Here is a 19,704-nt window from a genome sequence, read left to right on the forward strand (position 1 = left end):
GTTATTGTGCATGAGAGGGTTCGATTTATTGACTTGGAGGAACCTTAAGGATAACAGATTCTCTATTCTAAGATTTTGGATTTTATTTAATCTCAGAATTATATGCCTTTTCCAACATACTCCATCTGAGTTTGAAACTTATTTGGAACTTAAACTTCAGAAATTTTTTTGAAAAGCTGGAAAAACAGAACCACTGCCCTGTAGACTTGTCAAGCTATTTTAAAAGCAAATTATTTAAAAACTATTTTCAAAGCAATTGCATATAATTGCTTAGGCCTTAAGGGGATTTCACCAGCTAGTCTCATTAAAATAAGAATCAGGACTCTGTTATTATCTGAATAAAAATGTGTATTAAATTATATTAGATGTGGGGAAAGAATCTGTAAATACTGTGCATACTTGTAAGAGTCAGAAAAGAATACAGAGCAGTGCAACTTGGGGGCATGTGGACTTTTCCTCTTGTAAAGTCGTGAAGCACATACTGAAAATTCAGGACATAGATAGGCTTTCTGTGTTGTAAAAGCTTCAGCGGACACGTAAAGAATACGTTCAAATTTTCAACAAGTAGAAATTGGTTTTTGTGTCATTTACTCTGATTCACCACTCTCCAGCTTACCAGGACTCCTTTTGACCCTGTTTTCCCAACTGGAGTTTGATCTTCCCTCTCCTTTTGTGGTGCTTTAACTCAAGACATAAAGGGATATTTTCCAAGGAAGAAGAAGTCACTAATTCAGGACTAGATAAGATGGGACTTTACAGGTTTTCATGGAATTTTCTATCCTCTCTCATTATAGGGGGAAAGAAGAAAAAAATACAGGCAGTCCCCCTTGAACTTAATAGCACCATCCCCGTTCTAGGCCTAACGGGGAAAGGGGACTGAGGGAGTGAGCATTCAGGTCAAGCCTGAGATCCGTGACCGGGAACCCAGCCCGTAGGTCTCAGACCACTGCCTGGCAGAGAGACGTCGATGCCAGTTTTGTGACCTCTCCACACTGCGCAGCTGGCGAGACGCTCTTTGGCTCCCCATGTGTACCTCGTCCCTCCTACCTAGCCCTGTCTTTGAGAGTCCTAGACTGAGCCAGCCACCCACCACTCCCTGTTTCTCTTGGATCAGCCACGCCACATGGCCAGGGGTTCAGCACCCCCACAGGCTGCGGTTGTCTGTCTCTCTAACCATCTGCCTGTCTCCTTCCCCACACTACCTTCTTGGCAGAATGCCCTTTAGAAAATTAAACATTGCTTGCAGATGGAAACGACACGGGAGAGGAGTTGTATTTGTTTTTACCACTGGAAATGCTAGGAAAGAGAAGAGTCCAAGGTAACCTTTGTGGGCTGGGGGAAAAATGTCCATCGGATTTTTTCAATTGCTCGTTCTCTGTGCTGGTGGGGCCGTGGTGAGAGGGGAGGGGCAGCCCCCATACGCTGTTGGTGGGAATGCAATTCAGTCGAACCTTTCTGCAAGGCCATTTGCTAGGATGTATCAGGACCCTTAAAAAAGGCTCCTAGCCTTTGACTCACTAATTTGACTTCCAGGAATTCATGCTAAGGAAACAATTGGAGACACAGGCAGTGATCCTCTACAAGAATGTGAGTTGCAGTACTATGGCCGAAGAGGGATAATCTGAATGTACACAATAAGAAAAGGGGTACATAAATCAGGGTTTACCATACAGTAGACTATCCTGTAGGTCTGAGAATACTGTGGGGTTTGTAGAGAGGTCTTCAGGGGGGTCATCTGCCAAGATTGTACTTTAAAGATTATTTTCTCTGAACTAATGTCAGTTGTTTGTTATTTTTAGCCTCATTAGTGGGAAAAGAGTTTTATGGTTTTTAAAATATATCAAAGGCTACTTAATGACATCAGAAAATACTTAAGTGAAAAAAATACGCTACTATGTATGTAGTATTATCTGCAACACCACCCCACCCAAGACAAGTGAAGAAATTTGGCAAGCTGTTAACAGTGATTATCAGCAGTATAAATTATGTGTGATTTTACTGCTTTTCTTGTGATATTTCCCAGTTTCCTACACAGCCATCTGTAATTTTGCATATCAGAATTAAAGATTAATGGTCTGCCGACTGCTTATCTTATACCAGCTCAGGTTTTTCACTCCCATGCTGTGGAGCCATGAGAGGGTCTGCCACATCCGTGATCAGATTGGGAGCCTGCTGGGACAGCCCTGTCCACGGCCTGGTAGTCATGCCCTGGCTGGTACTCCAGATGCCCCATCAGTCAAGTGAGTCACCACAGAAGGGTGTCAAGCTGATGATATTGCCACACACTGTACTTGCACACTCAGCCACATCCCAGCATGCTGCCAGGCCTTTGAGCCTTATCTTCCCAAACTATTATTTCTTCCCTGTCCAGTCACTGTCAAAGGGACTGGCTGGGGCTGTGTGACTCCTTTTGAGGACACCGTGGACTAGCAAACTAAAGCCGATGCAAGCCTTCCACTTGAACCCAAACCAGGCCAACAAGTGTTCCTTAAAGTTTAAGCTGCTGTTGCTATAGTTGGGCCCTGATGTGGGGGGCCTGGCAGGACCCCAGGAATATTTAGGGTGAAAAATGTGCTAGGGCATTCAGCTGGACTCTGAGGTTGTAGAGAAGCCTTAGGGGATCATCTGCTAAGATTGTAGTTATAAAATTATTTTCTCCTATCCTAACACCAATCATTTGTTATCCTTGTCCTCATTAATGGAAAGAGACTTTGAGAATTCGATATTGGAGGTTTCAGAGTCAATACCAAAGCTGGCCGTTTTTAGTTTGTTTTGTCTTGGATTTTTTTTTTTTTTTTTTTTTTGCGGTACGTGGGCCTCTCACTGTTGTGGCCTCTCCCGTTGCGGAGCACAGGCTCCGGACGCACAGGCTCAGCAGCCATGGCTCACGGGCCCAGCCGCTCCGCGGCATGTGGGATCTTCCCGGACCGGGGCACGAACCCGTGTCCTCTGCATCGGCAGGCGGACTCTCAACCACTGCGCCACCAGGGAAGCCCATGTCTTGGATTTTTTTAGGAGTGCTGTTGTCACTTTAAGTAACCTATAGCCAGACACTTCTGTGGTCAGAGTATAAGATTATACAAACAGTCTTGGGCCATTATCGTCATCCCTGTGCATCTTATTTTCCACCTGTGTGTTCTCTAAGTTGCATCAAAACTGATACATGATATGCTCTCTGTTTCTTTGAGGAACATTTATATGTTTACAGTCATTCTGTTGCTACAGGCATCAGTCATTGTGGTGTATAACAGTGTTCAGTAGTATTGTTGACGTTGAGTTTTGTTGACGTGCCTCTGGAGCACAAATTAACAAAGAGTATAATTCCAATCCGTAGTTTAAAAAATCATTGAAGTACTGTGGAGTATGCATTTTACTGTTACACTGAAGCATAGTGGTAATAAGTTTTCGATTGTGGTTATTTTATGGCAAATAAATGTTATTGCTATGACCAAAACACAAGCAAACAAGTGAAATTCTATTAGTTCTTAAAATTCACAGTTAATACTATGGCAATGGACCTGGAGATTGAAGAGTATCTTCTTATAATCGTTATGAACGTCCTGCATTCCAAGCGCACCCCCAGATAATTTCAGCCATGTGCTAAGTGGCCAAGAACCACTTAGATATCCAGGGATGTGAAAAAACATTCAGAACCCACATTGTGTTCATAGAATATGTTTCCAACTATGCCTTTAGCCAAAGGCATGATTCTTGGTACACTTGAGGTAGGAAGCTGGAGGTGTTTCCTACTTAGAAAAGCCACTAAAAAGAAAACTCAAAAAAAAAAAAAAAGGTCTTAAGGACTTTTTAATTGTCCTGTGTTGGCCACTGACCAAAGGAACAGATTAGTTCAGGCCTCTGGGCCTGGGCTGCTCTTATAAACCTCCAGATTGTCCCTGGTCAGAATTTGGGTTCCCAGGCTGGGCTGCAGTTGGAATAGCCAGGCCTTGCCCACTGGGTCACCATCTAGGGGGGGCAGTTGTAGGGAGGGGACAGAAAGCGAGGCCCTTCTTACCAGCTGCAGTTGTGGATTAACCGAGGACTGACTGCCCAGTAGAAATAAGGCAGCACTTCCTTCCGGGACCCAAGACAGAATCAAGTGTGGGAGCAGGCATTAAACTAATCATAGGGTAACTGATCCCTTAGCTGATGAAGCTTACTTACTGTCTTATATTACAGTTGTGTTTTAATCTGTCCCATCTTGTCAAATACACTGTAAGCTCATCAAGTCGGGGACCTTGGTAAATGCTGAGCTGTATACCACTTACTGTCTTGATCACACAATGTGTTCAATAAGTAGTTATTGCTGGAATAATTGAGGCAAAGAGAAAAAAGCCATACTCTTTGAATTCTGTCTCTTCTGTTATATGAATTCCATCTGCTATAGGAATCTACCACACACAAGACTGGAGGCAGAATTGGGGATTTTGTTGGAATTTACAATGTGTCGAGTCTTGCTGGGCCTGTCTGTTGCTGCATTCCCGTTTTCCCCTGCAAATGTGGTAGGCATCTAAAGGAAACTCATAAATCAGTGGTTAAGGTTTCTAGTGCTCTGGCGGGGTCTGTAAAGAAGCTTGGTACAGCCTAGAGGATCAGAGCAAGTCCTGCTACCCCAGAGGTGGTACACTGTGGTGGCAACAGCCCTGGGCTTGGAGCCAGGGCACTGGGGTCTGAACCTCGGCCCTGACGCTTACAGCCTGGATATCTTCTAGCAAGCCTCAAATTGGCCCAAGTTCCCACATCTATGAAATGGGAATTATAATAGTGCCTCTTGACTAGATGGCTGGGTTAAATGAGATTCATTAATTTACTCTATTTATTGAAATCCTACTGGGCACTGTTTTAGGCATTGGAGATACAGCAGTAAACAAAGTAAACAAAAATCCCTGCTCATGAAATTTGTATTCTAGAAATATAATGCATATAGTGACATTTAATAAATGTTTCTTTCAGTGAGTCCGAGGTTATCTGATGAACTCACACAATGGGTTTTTACTGTATATTTCCATAGGAATTTATCTTATAGCTGTAGATAATTAAGGCCATTATTGAGTCTCTCCTCTGAATTGAAGATGTCTCATTCAGCAGGACATTTATGTGTTCTTGCTAAATCCCAGTATGTTTAGAAAGTCTGTTCCCCTGGAACCGGATTGCTGTCATTTTCACCTCTGTACAGTGCTTGGGCCACATAACCCAGCCACCGGCTGGGGCTCAGGGCTGCAGGTGGTGTTGTGGCTGGGTGGTTTCCGGGCTGTTTTCTCAGTCATTGATGTTTGTTTGCACTATGTGTGGCTTAATGCAATTTTACAGAGTTACTAAGATGTTTATTTGTGTAATTTGTGGAAATAAGTCAAAGGGCTAGCGTGACTAGTTAAAATCCACAAACCATATTTTAGTGAGTAATTTCAACCTGTCCTCTCCAAACTTTTGATCAGCCACCCATCAAAAAATAAAACAAAATGACAAATTTAAGCTTTCAGTTCCTCATTTTTTCATTGCCTTCCATCTGAGACTTTTTCTTTGAGCGTCAAAATGCCCAAAATCCATGAAAAAAGAAAGAATAAGCCTGGAGAGCAAACCTCAGAGGGACAACTAGGCCCTGCGCATAGCTGTATGCCCTCTCCTGAGAGGTGTGTGTCCAGCCCTGTCCTCCATCCGCTATCACTTTTCTAACGCAGTCCTTCTCCGGGTCTCCAATGGCACACGGCCCGTTTCGTTAAAAATGTAAACAGGAAATTGTTTCCTGGCGGAATGGCCTGTGTGGCCCAGAAGAATGGTCATTTTTGCTGAGGCACGACTTTAAAAACACTCACACGGTGGAAGCTGAAGGCTGGTTATGAGCTAGCCCTGCCCCAGATGGAGGTCGGTGATAGGATGTGGGTGTGGGAACCCATGGACGTGGGTTCAGGGCCTTTTTCATCCATGGCCAAAGGCACAATGGACCCAACTGAGGAAGCTCCTGCCACCTAGGAAGCAGTTGTTCTGCAGGGCGAAGAGACATGTTAACACTCCGAGGAGTTCCAGAGCGGGCATTACTTGGAAGACACGGAGTTTGGTCTGGAGAGATGTGACTTGGCACTGAGGACAGTTTCAGTGCTCCTCCGGTCTCCAGCTCCCTGTCATTTGGCCTCCCCTGAACCTCCTGTGCTCCCGTGTGGTTTCCCTGTGTGCTGACGAGTTTTCTGGTGGTTATGTCTTGCAGCCCCCCGAATCCAAGCCCAACTTCACCCCTCTCGCCATCTTGGCCCATGTTTTCGGCGCCATCCAGCCCTATGCCCACCTCATCCACGTCCAGCGACTCATCCCCCATCAGGTCTGTTGCAGGGTTTGTTTGCTTTTCTGTTGCTGCTGTTGTTCTCTCATTGGCTTGGTCCTCTCTTCATGCAGTGTTCAGCCTCCTCGTCAACTTTGTTCCCTGCCATCCAAACCTGCACTTGCTTTTTGACAGGCCAGAAGAAGCGGTTCGTGAAGACTCCAGGTAAAGTCACAGATGATGACCAATCCGTTCCTGCTTATCCAAAGCTGAGCAGGGATTCCAGCCTCAGAGACCAAAGCTGGGAGGGACTATTTGCATGAACCAGCATGGCATTTTCCACACCCTTCTGAGCCCTTCCTCTGGTTACTGAATTTATCTGTGATGCCTAGAGTTTGGGGAGAGAGTGCCTCTTGAATGGGCTCCTGTTTGGATCACTCTCTGAACCATGGGGCTCTCTGTGCTTTAGCATAAGATAATATCAAAGGGAGCAGTGCTGAGACACGTACCGGCCTTTTCTTCCCTCATTTTTATCAGATAGCATCAGGCAACATTTATCTGTGGGGTTGGGCTTTCAGCCTTGTGTACTGACACCTAGTTGATGAGACCCAGACCAGTTGGGAGAGAGATGAATATAACACAGAGTAAAGGCTTGGGATATGAAGCAGTTTCTCTTTAAGTTGTTCGTGGCTGCCTCCTCACCTCCCATGTAGTCCCAGGAATGCTTGGTGCTCGCAGCCTACATCTGTCTCCACGTGTTGTGAACCCTTAGCTCTCACTGGAACAGGCGACACCTCATTCTGAGGGTTGACCTAGTTCCTCCCCCCAGGGGCCAAGCTATAGTTTTTCCCTGCTTTGATGACACTTAATTCTTTACATTTGAGTTTTTTGGAGAAAAGAAGCTGTTTAAATCCAGGAAAAAGAATCCCTCTGCTATGTAGGTCCTGAGCATGTGTGTCTCTCGAACTTAATCTCTGCTTTCAGACAACCAAAACGCAGAGCCCAGTTGAAGCATCATAAGTATTTTGGGCCTTGGCAGTAATTTTTCATCCATCTTTTCTCATAGCTGTTTTTTTCCTAAGGGGTGGGCCCAGCATAGGGTCTTAAATAATTTATAAAGCTGAGTCTCACTTTTAAAAAAAGAAACCCCATGCTATTTATACATACATAAATATATACACACACACACACACATATGTAGATATGTGTGTGTATATGTGTGTGTGTGTGTATATATATATATATATATATACACATATATAAATATATATATATATATGTATATATATATAAACTTAATTCTCCTCCAGGCACTTCCATATCTATCATTTCATTCTATCTTCGTGTGAGAATGAGAAGAAATGGCCTGAACCCTATTACAGAGAAACAAAACTAAGGCACAGAGAAGTGACTTGTGCATGGTCACACGACTCATGAGATCCAATCCAGAATTCAGGACTTCTTGCCCTCAACCAGCATTCTTTCCTCCAAACACATGGGTGGCCCCAAATTTAAGTTCCCATGTTTCCCGGCCCCAGAGCCTGACCTGCTCCTCTAGGTTTTCTGTCTAGCTTTTCCCTTGAAGATGGAAAAGATAGCTTTTCACTATATTGTTTTATCCTCACCCTGGGAATAAGGTAAAAATTCAGATTATACTTTTTCTGACACTCAAGTTATTTCCTAAGTATTTCTTAGGTATATTCTAGGCACTTTGGGAGATGTTAACTTTCTAGGACGCCAGATATGGTTCGGGCTATTCTGGTTAGATCATTGATTGCCCCATGAGACCTGAACCAGAGCCAAAATGTGGCCCCTTCAATTCGTTCAAAAGGAAATAAAATCTTCAGAATATTGGCCCTTGGACAGAATGGGTTGGGGGACTCAGGACAGTAGAATCATTCAGCTAAAAAAACTGAAGTGCACTCTGCTTGGATGGTATTCACTTTTTTTATATCTCTAAGCTTTGGGGCCCTATTGCCTCTCCAGTATCTCCACCTCCCCACTCCCATCTTCCAGGATATTTCCAGGTTTTACTTCTTGAGCTGCACCTTTCCCAGAGTATTGATATTTCCAGATTGGCAGTGGACAGTGGCAATAGAATCTGCTCACCCCGTGTGTTTGGGTTCATGGTTACACAGTACTGTTCACTCTGGCCGTCCTTACAATGGCACCATTTGGTTGATGCTGTTCCACAGCCCTGTAGGAAGCTGCCTTTTTGAAATAGGCAAGGCAGAGTAGGGCTTGCAGTTGGCTATCACTGAGCTGACCATGTGTGCCAAGCTGAGCACGGATGGGGACACAGCTGGGGAGCTAGCCCACAGAGAGGGCAAAAATCCCCGATTGCTGTTGCAGTATACAGCCAAGAGGTGGGGGCATACACCCATTATTCAGGTCCAACGAACCGTTCCCCCAAATCCGCTTCCAGATCCTGAAGCTTCAGATTTCCTTCCCTGGGCAGAGCTTTTAAAAATAAAAACTTAGTTAGACCTGATTAATGGGCCCATGAACTTCTGTATAACATCTCCTCTGGAAGTGGCTTGGTCTCCCCTCTCCAAAGCATTGTTAGTTCAAGCTCAGGAATGGAGATGCCTTTCACAGCACAGCAGAGAAAGGGGACTCTGGAGGAGCAGTTCCCTTTCCTTTCACTTGTTCCCCTAGAAAAGCTCCCAGCCCCGAACTCATAACTTGGATTCACACAGGGGCTCCTGGAAATTATGCCTAAATGATCAAGCTGTCGCACGCTGCCAGTCTAGCTGAGCCCAGCTCCCTGTGCAGTGCAGAGTGGGTTGTCATTCTGCAGGATTTGCAAGGGCAATTGAGGGAAACTCCTCTGAGTGCTTTTCCTGGCCCTGTGCCATGCTCACAGGCGAAAATTAACAATGAACAAGCAGAAGGTTCCAAGCTTGCTCATGCCCTTGAAGGCCCTGCTGAGGTCTGAAGGGCGCTGTCACAGAAGAGTCACGGGCGCCTCAGGCTCTCTGTGTGCAGTGTGGAGATGCTTTGCAGAGAATAGGGAGCTAGGGAGCCCAAGAACCAAAGATGCTTAGGGGGGATTTTTTTTTTATTTCTTTAATCAGAGCCAAAGCCTACAAACAAAAGCTCTGTGCCAGCAGGATCTGTTTTGGTAGAAACCCTACCTAACACAAACCGCTCAGGGCTTTTGATAGGGAGAGAGTATGGCATGGGATGGAGGACTCGGGCTGACAAACTTTTACAAAGAGAAGACTTTCCCCTGAGTAGGGCTGCCAGATTTCGCAAATGAAATGAAAATACAGAATACCCAGTTACATTTGAATTGTAAACAGCAAATGATTTTTTTTTAAGTATAAGTATGTCCCATGCAATATTTGGGACATACTCATACTAAAATAGTATTCCTCATTGATCTGAAGTTCAAATTTAACTAGATGCCTTGTATCTTATTTGGCAACCCTAGTCCTGGGGAACAGGAATAGCTCCTTTTTAAGCACCCCTCTATCATCCCTCCCAGTCCTGTGCACATCCCAAGGGGGCAGGAGGAAGTCTCGGAGGAAAAGACCTTCTTGTAGACTGTCTGTCACCTCTCAATTTGAGAGAAAAGCAAGGAAAAAAAAAAGCTCTTTCCTGACCTTTGTTTTCATTTTTAATGTACTGTTTTATTGAATGTTATCATTATTAAATTCCTAAAACCGGATATTAGTGGAAAATTACTCCTCCTGAATGATAATCTTGGGCACTTGAGCCATTCCCTCTGCTTACTTCCTGCCAGATACCCCAGTTGGTTTCCCTGGCTTGTCCCTGTTTTGTCCCATTCCCTTTATTTGAGGAGGTTAATAAGTAACCTCTGTGAAAATCCAGCCAGAGGAGGCTTGCCTCAGATGATTTTCACCTCACCTTTTATCTCCCCGTCCCTGGTCCCTGTGCCCTCTCCCCATCCTCAAGGGACAGTGACCCTGGCTCATGGCTACTGAATTCTCCTTCCACCTTCCATGTCATCACAGGCTCCACTTGCCTGTCCGTACGGAGTTTTGGCTGTTTTAACGCGTTTCACAGCCAGATGACTCCTCCTCTCTGTTCCCTACTCCCTCCAAAAACAAAAACAAAATTTTAGCGGCGCATTGGCTGTTTGGCCCTTGCTGGCCAACACACAGACTTGGTTTAGTTAGATCACAGAATGTGCCCCTTGTCCTGAACTTGATTGTGACATTAATGATAAGTACACAGGAGGAGCTGGTTTCTAGTTGGAGCTGTTATGTCCTAAAGACTCTTTTTCCCTTCACTACCAGCGAACCCACTTCGTGTTCTCCCACTTTCCCAGTTTTCTCCCACCCAGTTATCATTTCCTGGCTACTAGAAGACCAGCGAGAACACCAGTAAACCGTACCCTGGCAACAAATTCTGGATAACCATTTATCTGTACAACAGACCCTTTAAGTCATCTTTCCTTCAATTTTCATGGAACCAAGGCTAAAAGTTTTAGGTTTCTGGCCCTGGTATAGGTTTCCAAACATCCATGGCTTCTCTTTCCCAGAGGGAAGCTGGACTTGGTGACTCCAAGAGCATCAGTTCCATAAGGATCCGAAGTGCCCTGCCTCTTCTGACCCTTTCTGGATTTACCTGAGACCAACCATGGCTCAGCTAAAACTCATTCAGCCACTAGAAATAAATGCGCCATGAAGGTTTAGCGTCCCTGGGTCGTTGAGGCTCTCCATTAGCCAAATAAAGAGAAAGCAAATAATATATATCCCTTGAATAATTGTCTAACCCAGAGGACCTACTTCCTCTTTTGTTACTCCGCCCTAGAGCCCCTAAATGTGCTGGCTTTGAGGGAGAGAGAGATTGCTTTCAGCAAATAAAGAGCCAACTTTTGACTGCTAAATGTCATTTTTCTTGTGACCCTTGAGAAGTCCATAGCTCATTTGGGACTGGTTGGATATCAAAGCAAAAATTGATTTACCAGTACTTGCGACTTGCACTCTAGAATGTGGGTTAGCAATCTGCAGCCGTTAGGTCAAATCCGGCCTGCCCCCCGTGTTTTGTAAGTAAAGTTTTGGTGGAACGCAGCCACACTCATTCATTTACATGTTGCCTGTGGCTGCTTTCGTGCTACAATGCAGAGTTGAGTAAATGCAACAGAGACCATACGGCCCATGAAGCCTAAAATATTTACTGTCTGGCCCTTTACAGAAGGAGTTTGCCAGCCCCTGCTCTGGAAGGATGGTTCTCAGCCCTGGTTGCTCATGAGAGTCACTTGGAGAGCTTTATAAAAATACTGATATCTGCAAGTCAGGGTAGAACCCAGACATCTGCGTTTTTTAAAGTGATTCTGATTCGCAGTGAGTGTGGCTGTCAGCACTCCTGGGATGAGAAAGGCACAAGAAAATTGCATCATGCCCCCTCTCCCTTCTTCCTCCCCACATGAGTGCACACGTATGCTCATACGCACACGTGTGTAACCGCTCACACCCACACCTTGTCTGCTCCCTGCCCTACCCTGGGGTTCCGGGAGTTGCAGCTCTGGAAACCTGCTCCACCAGCCCAATGAGAAATAAGTAACATGTGGGAGAGCCAACGTCAGCCCGGGGCCTGGAGCTGAAACCTGGCTTTGCTAGAATTTCTCCTTTTGACTCACCGAGCATTGGCCGCTTTCAGCAGGGTCTGCTGTGAGTGTTCTCTAGAGTTAGGGGTTCTTTCCTGCCTCCACTGACCCCCCTAGCTAGTCCTGCTCCAGAAATGGGGTCCAGCCTGCCCTCCCACCGTTCAGCTCCTACAAGTCAGGTTTAAACTTGGCACAAGGTGAGCCCACGAGAAGTGTGGTTTTTCCAGGCTTATGGCTGTCCTCTGCATATTTCTCGTTTCTGCTCTGGTGACCTTTGCAACTTTTCCACCTCGTGTTTTGCCATCTGACTGCCTTGTCAGGCTCTTCCCGTGAGAGAAGGCTCGGTGGCTTGCAGGGAAGGGGGAGGAAGAGAGATTAAATATCTTTCAGAGGGTTTTTAAAAAATGCTAAATAAACTGCTTTCCCCCAGCACACCGTTCCGGAAGGCAAAAGCCTTATATGCCTGCAAAGCGGAACACGACTCAGAGCTCTCATTCACGGCAGGGACGGTCTTCGATAATGGTGAGTTTCTCAAATAAATCACTGGCGTTGTCAAAGTTCCTTTCTACCTAAGGAAAATCTCAACAGAACAGGTAAGACTAAAAAGGAGCATGGGGTGGGGTGGGGTGTCTTTTCCCAAAATAACAGAGCAGCAGCAGAGCTTTAGGGGCCACTATCAAAAGAGGACGAGTGAAAAAAAAAAAAAAAAAGAGGACGCGTGGAATCACCTCCTCACTGTGACAGAGCCAGTGTCATCGAGGTGTTGTGGGCATGAAATGGGATGATACCTGCACAGGCTTTGAGCATCTGGGGGCTGGACGGAGGGAGGAGACGAAGGAGTGGAGAACGGGGATCCTGCGAGTGGTCAGAAGCTCAGGGAGGAGGCTAAAGCCGCAGGGTCTGTGCCCAGCCTTGGGTTCGGTGGGATTCACTGTCCACGGCAGGAGAGGCCTGTTTCTGAGACGGTGGGGCATTGGGTGAGCTCCGGGCAGATAAGCTGCGCTGCATTCCTGCTCGTCCTCCCCCAGCTGCCGGGAGCGGGTGGATGACCCCACAGTGGAACCAGCCCTGCCAGGCACCAGCTGGTGCACAGGCATCCTGATGGGAAAGTGGATTCGGAGCACTTGCCCCGTGAGCCTGGGACTTGCTTCATGCATCATTTGTTTGTTTTCCTCCCTAAAAAAAAAAAAAAAAAAAAGGAATATTTTTCAAAATGCAATTTGATGGAATTGTTGTTATAATTTGTCATAACTTATTATCTGCCTACAAGAAATATCAGGATTCTGGGGAAAGGCCCAAGTTTCTGTTACAGTTGAGATTTCCTCCAGATGTAGTTCTCCTTTGGGGTTAATCCTTCTGGATCCCTGGGTGAAAGGGTCTGTTTGTTTTGCTCAAAGGAGGAAGCAAAAACCAGCTGTCTGGTTTCAGGAACTGGACATTTTCTGGGCCCCCCCTTCTTGACCTCAGGTGGGGTGGGGCAGGGTTCCCTGGCAGGGGTGAGTGCACACTACCCAGTGTTCCTTTCCCATCACGGCTGCGCGGTCCCACCCAGGTCGGGACGGTGTCTCCTACCACCCGCCTGAGACCCAGAAATGCAGGGCAGCCAAGGCTCCCATGTAGCACCGGAGAGCCTGAACTCTAGATTCAGGCCACCGTAGCGCAGGCCCTGGCTTGACCACTTGATTCTGTGTGACCTCAAGCAGTGACTTAACCTCTCTGTGCCTCAGTCCTCTCCTCTGTCATAGAAAGATACCAGACAGTTTTGAGAGATTATTGAGGTAGTGTGCATCACACGTTTAAAATAGTACTCAACACATATTAAGCTTTCAGTGTGTTGTTATTGTTACGATGATGACCATCATTTCGTTACGTCCATGTCAGAAAAAGACCCTGATGCTCTGATCGTTCACAGTGACAGTTTTTCCTTTTTAGCTGCTACAGCCCAGCTGGGCAGTAGGTACTGCACCTAGACACCCTGGGTCCTGGTTATTTGTAAGGGCCCTGAGGTCCCAGCCAGAGCAGAGATGGGCTCCTGGGGAACAGCCTTGACTGCATCCGTATGCAAAGGGACTGCCCACCTGTGTGGCCAGCCCCTGCATTCAGCATGGCAGAGAGAGTAATCAGGCATATGGGTAGACAGAACAGGAAAGAGGTCACAGAGCACCTGGGGGATTCCCAGGTCCCACTCGGCAGACCTCGACTTTCTGAGCCAGCAGGGCTGGGGATGAGCCTACAACTGCGTGTGGCCTTCTGGGCCTGCATCCTCACTTAGGGTTCTCAGAGCCTCTAAAGCACTGTCCTTAAACCTTTGTTCCACTGACTTTCTTTTGGGTCCTTTAAAAATCAAAGCGTACAAACAGCCAGCCCAACTGCCTCTCCTGTCAGCAGCTAGAGCTTTTAGGTCCTGGCACACCTGTAGGAGTGGGTCCCCTGAAGGCTGTCCAAGACCATGTCCTTGGAGAGTGTCCCCTGAACAGGCCCATGTGGGAGAGTCACTGCCCAGCCATAACATGACACAGTTCTCACGGCAGACGAATCAGAGTGGCTGCATGCACAGGCTCTGTGTCCTATGCTGTCGACAGGGGAGGGTCTTCTGCCTACCAGTGAGCAATATTTGAGAGATGCCTACATCTACAGGCGAGTCCAGAGCTTAAAGGTCTGTCCTCTAAACCACAGTCCACTACTCCCATGGGCAAGGGACTGCCGTGTTCCTATCAGCTCTTCACTCTGACAACACAAAGGACCCCCGATCCCGGGGGAAGAGTTGGTTTAAGCTCTCAGAAGGTCTGTGTGTGTGTGTGTGTGTGTGTGTGTGTGTGTGTGTGTGTGTGTGTGTGTGTGTGGCTTGTTTGGGACTCCTCTTCCTGAGCACAGCCTTCTTCCGTTTTTTAAAGAGCTTTATTGAGGTAACCACATACCATACAAGTTGCCCACTTAAAATGTACAGTTCAGTGGGTTTTAGTACATTTCAAGTTGTGCAACCATCATCACTATCTAATTCCACAGTATCTTCCTCACCCCCAAAGAAACCCTGTTCCCTTTAGCAGTCATGCCCCATTTACCCCAACCCTACTCCATGCCACCTAGGCAACCACTAGTCTGCTTTCTGTCACTGTAAATTTGCCTGCTCTGGATGTTTCATGTGAGTGGAATTATACAGTACATGGTCTTTGTAACTGACTTCTTTTGCTTTGCACTATATCCAGTGTCATCCGTGCTGTAGTAAGCCTCAGAACCTCATTCCTTTTTATTGATGAGTAATATTCCATTGGATGGATATACCACGTTTTGTCTATCCATTCATTGATTGATGGACATATTGATTGTTTCCACTTTTTGGCTGTTATAAGTAATGCTGCTATAGACACATGCATACAAGTTTTTGTGGGGACGTAGGCTTTCCGTTCTCTTGGTGATACACCAAGGCATGGGCTTGCTGGGTCATATGGTAACTCTAGGTTTAACTGTTGGAGAAACTGCCCAACTGATTTCTAGAGGGGTTGCACCATTTGGCATTCCCACCTTCTTCAGTTCTTAAGTCTCCTTTTTTGAAGTGGTTTAAGTAGCTAACCAAAAAAAGAAATTAAAAGACACTTGATTTTTAACTGCCAAGTCCTTTCCTTCCCAGCAGGTTCTGTTACTACTCCCGCCCCTCCACTCAGTAATTGTCATAAATCCTACAAGGACAGATGAGAGCAGGAGAGAGTCAGAGGCCTTACCCCGCCTTCCCATGGTCTCCAGGGGCAGCGTTCATTGACACTAGTTTCTTTTTAACTAGCAATGCCAGTGACCTTTTCCAATTCCCTGAAGAGCAAAAGGCCAAATTAAGCCCCAAAGACAACACCTCACAGTGTTGACTGAGCTGCAGTCGAAGAAGGATCTGACAAAATGTCCATCCAGATTTCAGACTGGTTGGCTGGTAATATTTTATGATGTCCAAGTTTTAGAAAATACTACCTCGACCCTACTTTCCCCATCCCTTCACCTCTTTAGGAGTAATCGGGCATTAAAGGGAGAAAGCACTATTCACGTGTTAGAGAGATCTTTTTCCTTGTTCTCTCTCGGTAATTTGTTGCTGAAGATTCCAGGTAAGGACGATATAAGTTGGATGCTCTGTAGCTGTCAGATTAAATCATCAGACCAATCAGAAGAAAGTTTCCTAATGACAGAGTTAGAGTGAGTGAGTGAGTGAGTGAGTGAGTGAGTGAGTGAGTGTGTGTGTGTGTGTGTGTCTTGTCTTTTTTCAGGATCAAGAAGCAGAAAGGAGGAGGAGGAAGAGGGAGGGGCACCTTGAGGGGAAAGTCTGTTGTTCGTAATGATTAATCTCCAAGCCTCTGGATTCCAGGGGCCCGCTGTGAATCTGGAGAGGCTGCTCCGTCAGCTCTTGGACTTTGTGCAGTGGGCAATGGCTGTGCAATACTCAGAAATAACTCCAGTGTCAGCCCTTGCCAGTATACTAGGAAACTGGCCATTTCACCAAGAGCACCTCATACAGTAACTGGAAAGAAAAATAACTCACGTTCTCAGGAACATTAGTCATCTAGAAGCAACATGATTAGTGATACCGGGAATATTCACATGGCGTTCACTAAAATTGGGTTCTTGGGATACTTTTATCAAGAACTGACATGGGCTGGATCCTTCATTGCTGGGGTACCAGGTGCAGTGTGAGTGCACAGCAGGGCTGCCCTGGGTTTCCTTTGCTGATAAAGGATATCTCAGGCAGCGGGGTTCCCAGAGAGTTCCTCGGCGGAGTCTTTCAGCCTCCCCAGCCTCTCCATGTCTCCCCCGGGCATTTCCACCAGCTGCTTCACTGGTCTTGCTGCGTCCACTCTTACCCCATAACCCAGGCTCTACACAGCAGCCAGATTGATCTTTGAGAAATGGAAGTCACATCATGTTATCTTGCCTCCTGTTGTTCTTAGAATTATTGACAAGGACCTGCAGGTCCCGCCCCTGCCGTGTGGCCCCCTCTCACCCTCCCTTGATACAGAGCAGCCTCCCAGGCCTTCTTTATGTTCTCGAATAAGGCTGGCAAACCATGACCGGCCAGTGAAATCCAGCCCGCTGCCTGCTTTTGTAAACAGAGCTTCACTGGAACACAGCCACTCACGCCTTTGTGTTTACATATTATCTATAGCAAGACAGTGGCAGAGTTGAGTAGTTACACATTGACGAGCCGGCTTTTTAAGAAAAACTTACACACCACTGTTCTGAAATCACAACAAGCTTCTCCCCATCTTGGGGCCTTTACACTTGCACTACCCACTGCCCGGCTGGCTCCTGGATGATTTGGGTTTTAGCTTTTCGAACTCTTGGCCACCCACCCACTTCCGTATCCCAGTCTCTTTCCTTCCCCTCATCACTACCTACAATTACGTGCTTACTTACTGTAGATGGTCCCTCCCCAAGAGCACAATCTCCTCTGCTTGTTCTATCCTATGTGCAGGGACCTAGCACAGTGTGTGGCTCGTGGTAGGTGCTGAATGAACGTTTGTTAAATGAGCCCATGCGTTCAACTACACGGGGGTCTGCACCTGTTCCAGCCAGTGCTACTTCCCTGTGGGGCAGCCCGCCGTTAGAGATCTCAGTCACACACTTGTTCCTTGTGCACCGTGAGCGAAGGAGCGGGGAGAGCATGAGTTGCCTGTGCAGGGGTGTATGGAGTGTATATGGATTGAGCTGAGAGAGAGTAGTTGGCAGGAAGCACGCCCGTGTCAGCAGCAGCTTATATTTATTATATGCCTGCTGGGCTGGAGAGCTGCCCAGGCAGCTCACTGCAACACCTTGTGTGTTTATATAGCACATGGGACACTGGTGCAATTCAGAAGGTTGGACATTGGTGCGATTCAACCCAACAAGTACTTACGATGAGCATCCTCGATGTCCAGAGCCTTAGGCTAGGCCAAAGTGGTAGTGCTTAAGACCACAGACCCTAGGGTCAGCTGTCCTGAGTCCAGATCCACCTCCATCGTCTACCAGCTGTGTAATTTGGGGCAAGATGCTTCACTTCTCTGAGCCTCAGTTTCTCATCAGTAAGATGAGGATAATAGAACCAACTCCATAGTCCTTCTGAAGATGGAAAGAGGGGATGCAGAGGAAGCACTTAGCAAAGGGCCCACTGCTCAGTATGTGCTCCCCATGAGCATCATCATTCTTACCCTCAAGGATCCCATTCTCTGGTTGGATAGAGGCATAATGTAGTGGAAAAGGGCTTGGTCTCTGAGACCAAGCAAGCTGGATTCAAATTCTGGGTCTACCGTTGGGAGCCTGAATAAATTAATTTACCTCTCTGAGCCTTAATTTTCTCATCTGTAAAATAAGGATGATAATAATACAAGCTAGGATCCTTAGGTCCGAGTGAGTCAATAAATATTTAACTCTCTGAGTCCACGGCTGTTTCCCGGTCATCATTTGTAGCGTGTTCGCTTCTGTCATCATAATTCACCAGAGGGGAGTCAGTGAAGAATGTTGAGTGATAGAATACAAAATTAAATGCACTAAAAAACTAGTTAGGGGGCTTCCCTGGTGGCACAGCGGTTGAGAGTCCGCCTGCCAATGCAGGGGACACGGGTTCCTGCCCCGGTCCGGGAGGATCCCACATGCCGCGGAGCGGCTGGGCCCGTGAGCCATGGCTGCTGAGCCTGCGCGTCCGGAGCCTGTGCTCCACAACAGGAGAGGCCACGACAGTGAGAGGCCCGCGTACCGCAAAAAAAAAAAAAAAAACTAGGGAAACAAAGCTTAACACATTTGAACAGCATTAAAAGGACCTATGGGTCTTCCCTGGTGGCGCAGTGGTTGAGAATCTGCCTGCTAGTGCAGGGGACACGGGTTCGAGCCCCGGTCTGGGAGGATCCCACATGGCGTGGAGCAACTAGGTCCGTGAGCCACAACTACTGAGCCTGCACCTCTGGAACCTGTGCTCCGCAACAAGAGAGGCCGCCATAGTGAGAGGCCCGCGCACCTCGATGAAGAGTGGCCCCTGCTTGCCGCAACTAGAGAAAGCCCTCGCACAGAAACGAAGACGCAACACAGCAAAAATAAATTAATTAATTAATAAACTCCTACCCCCAACATCTTCTTTAAAAAAAAAAAAAAGGACCTATGAATAATATGTGGAATGTACTATGAGCGTTCCAGGAGCCAGGGGAAGGGAGGGAGCAGGTAGATGGGGTTCCATGAGGATATTTATGGAGGAGGTAGGACTTCAGCTAAGCCTTCAAGTGTGGGGAAGGGCAACAAAAGACAACAGAAAGCCAGAGGCATCTGGGGCTGCCTCTGTCCTCCATTAGTTAATTCTTATTATCACCCTCATTACAGAGGCATTTTGGCACAGAAGAGTTATAACTTAACTTTATGTGAATGAGTTAAAATGCAGATCCCTGAGCCCCACTCCTAGAGATTCTGCTGTAACTGATGTGTGCTGGGGCCTAGGAATCTGCAGTTTTAATAAGCATCCAGGTGGTTCTGTTGCACCTGGTCTGGTACCATCCCTTCCTAAAGCCTGACTTGCTGACTCTGAGTCAGCAATCTGACCCGAAGGCTGCACTGTCCCTTGTCGTCCCCCATGACATAGCTCTTGTTCTCTAGTTTAGAGGGCCTCCTCTGTCCCCTCTGATTCTCCCCTTATTCTGCAAATTCCATTTCTAATGTTTACAGACATTACCACCTCTGCACCTGAGCTGTGTTTGAACAGCTGGCCAGGAAGGGAGAAAGTCTGAGAGAGATGGACTCGGTGCATCCGGTAGAACAGCAACTCAACTAGGAGCTTTGCTGTCAGATGGGGGCGGAGGGTTTGTCTTTTTTTGTTGTTTTTCGTTTTGTGTGTTTGGTTGGTTTCTTCTTTCTAGGTCTTTTGTTTTGGGGAGTGAGT

The 19,704-nt window shown here is 46.7% G+C and overlaps 1 protein-coding gene across 5 annotated transcripts in view; it reads left to right on the forward strand.

Moving 5' to 3' along the window:
* ARHGAP26 (Rho GTPase activating protein 26) overlaps positions 1-19,704 on the forward strand; it is a 484,293-nt gene that overhangs the window by 456,779 nt on the left and 7,810 nt on the right. For 2 of the 5 annotated variants that reach the window (XR_002174220.3, XM_019924623.3), the window contains exons 21-22: positions 6,203-6,478; positions 12,262-12,353. Coding sequence is in view for 4 of the 5 variants with exons in the window: in XM_019924623.3 (XP_019780182.1) it covers positions 6,203-6,478; positions 12,262-12,353 (368 nt within the window). In the remaining variant the exon portion in view is untranslated. The remainder of the gene's footprint in view (positions 1-6,202; positions 6,479-12,261; positions 12,354-19,704) is intronic. The other 3 variants (XM_019924624.3, XM_019924625.3, XM_019924626.3) reach the window with 3 other exon arrangements.

The sequence above is a fragment of the Tursiops truncatus genome, chromosome 3, assembly GCF_011762595.2.
Source record: "Tursiops truncatus isolate mTurTru1 chromosome 3, mTurTru1.mat.Y, whole genome shotgun sequence".
NCBI lineage: Eukaryota > Metazoa > Chordata > Mammalia > Artiodactyla > Delphinidae > Tursiops > Tursiops truncatus.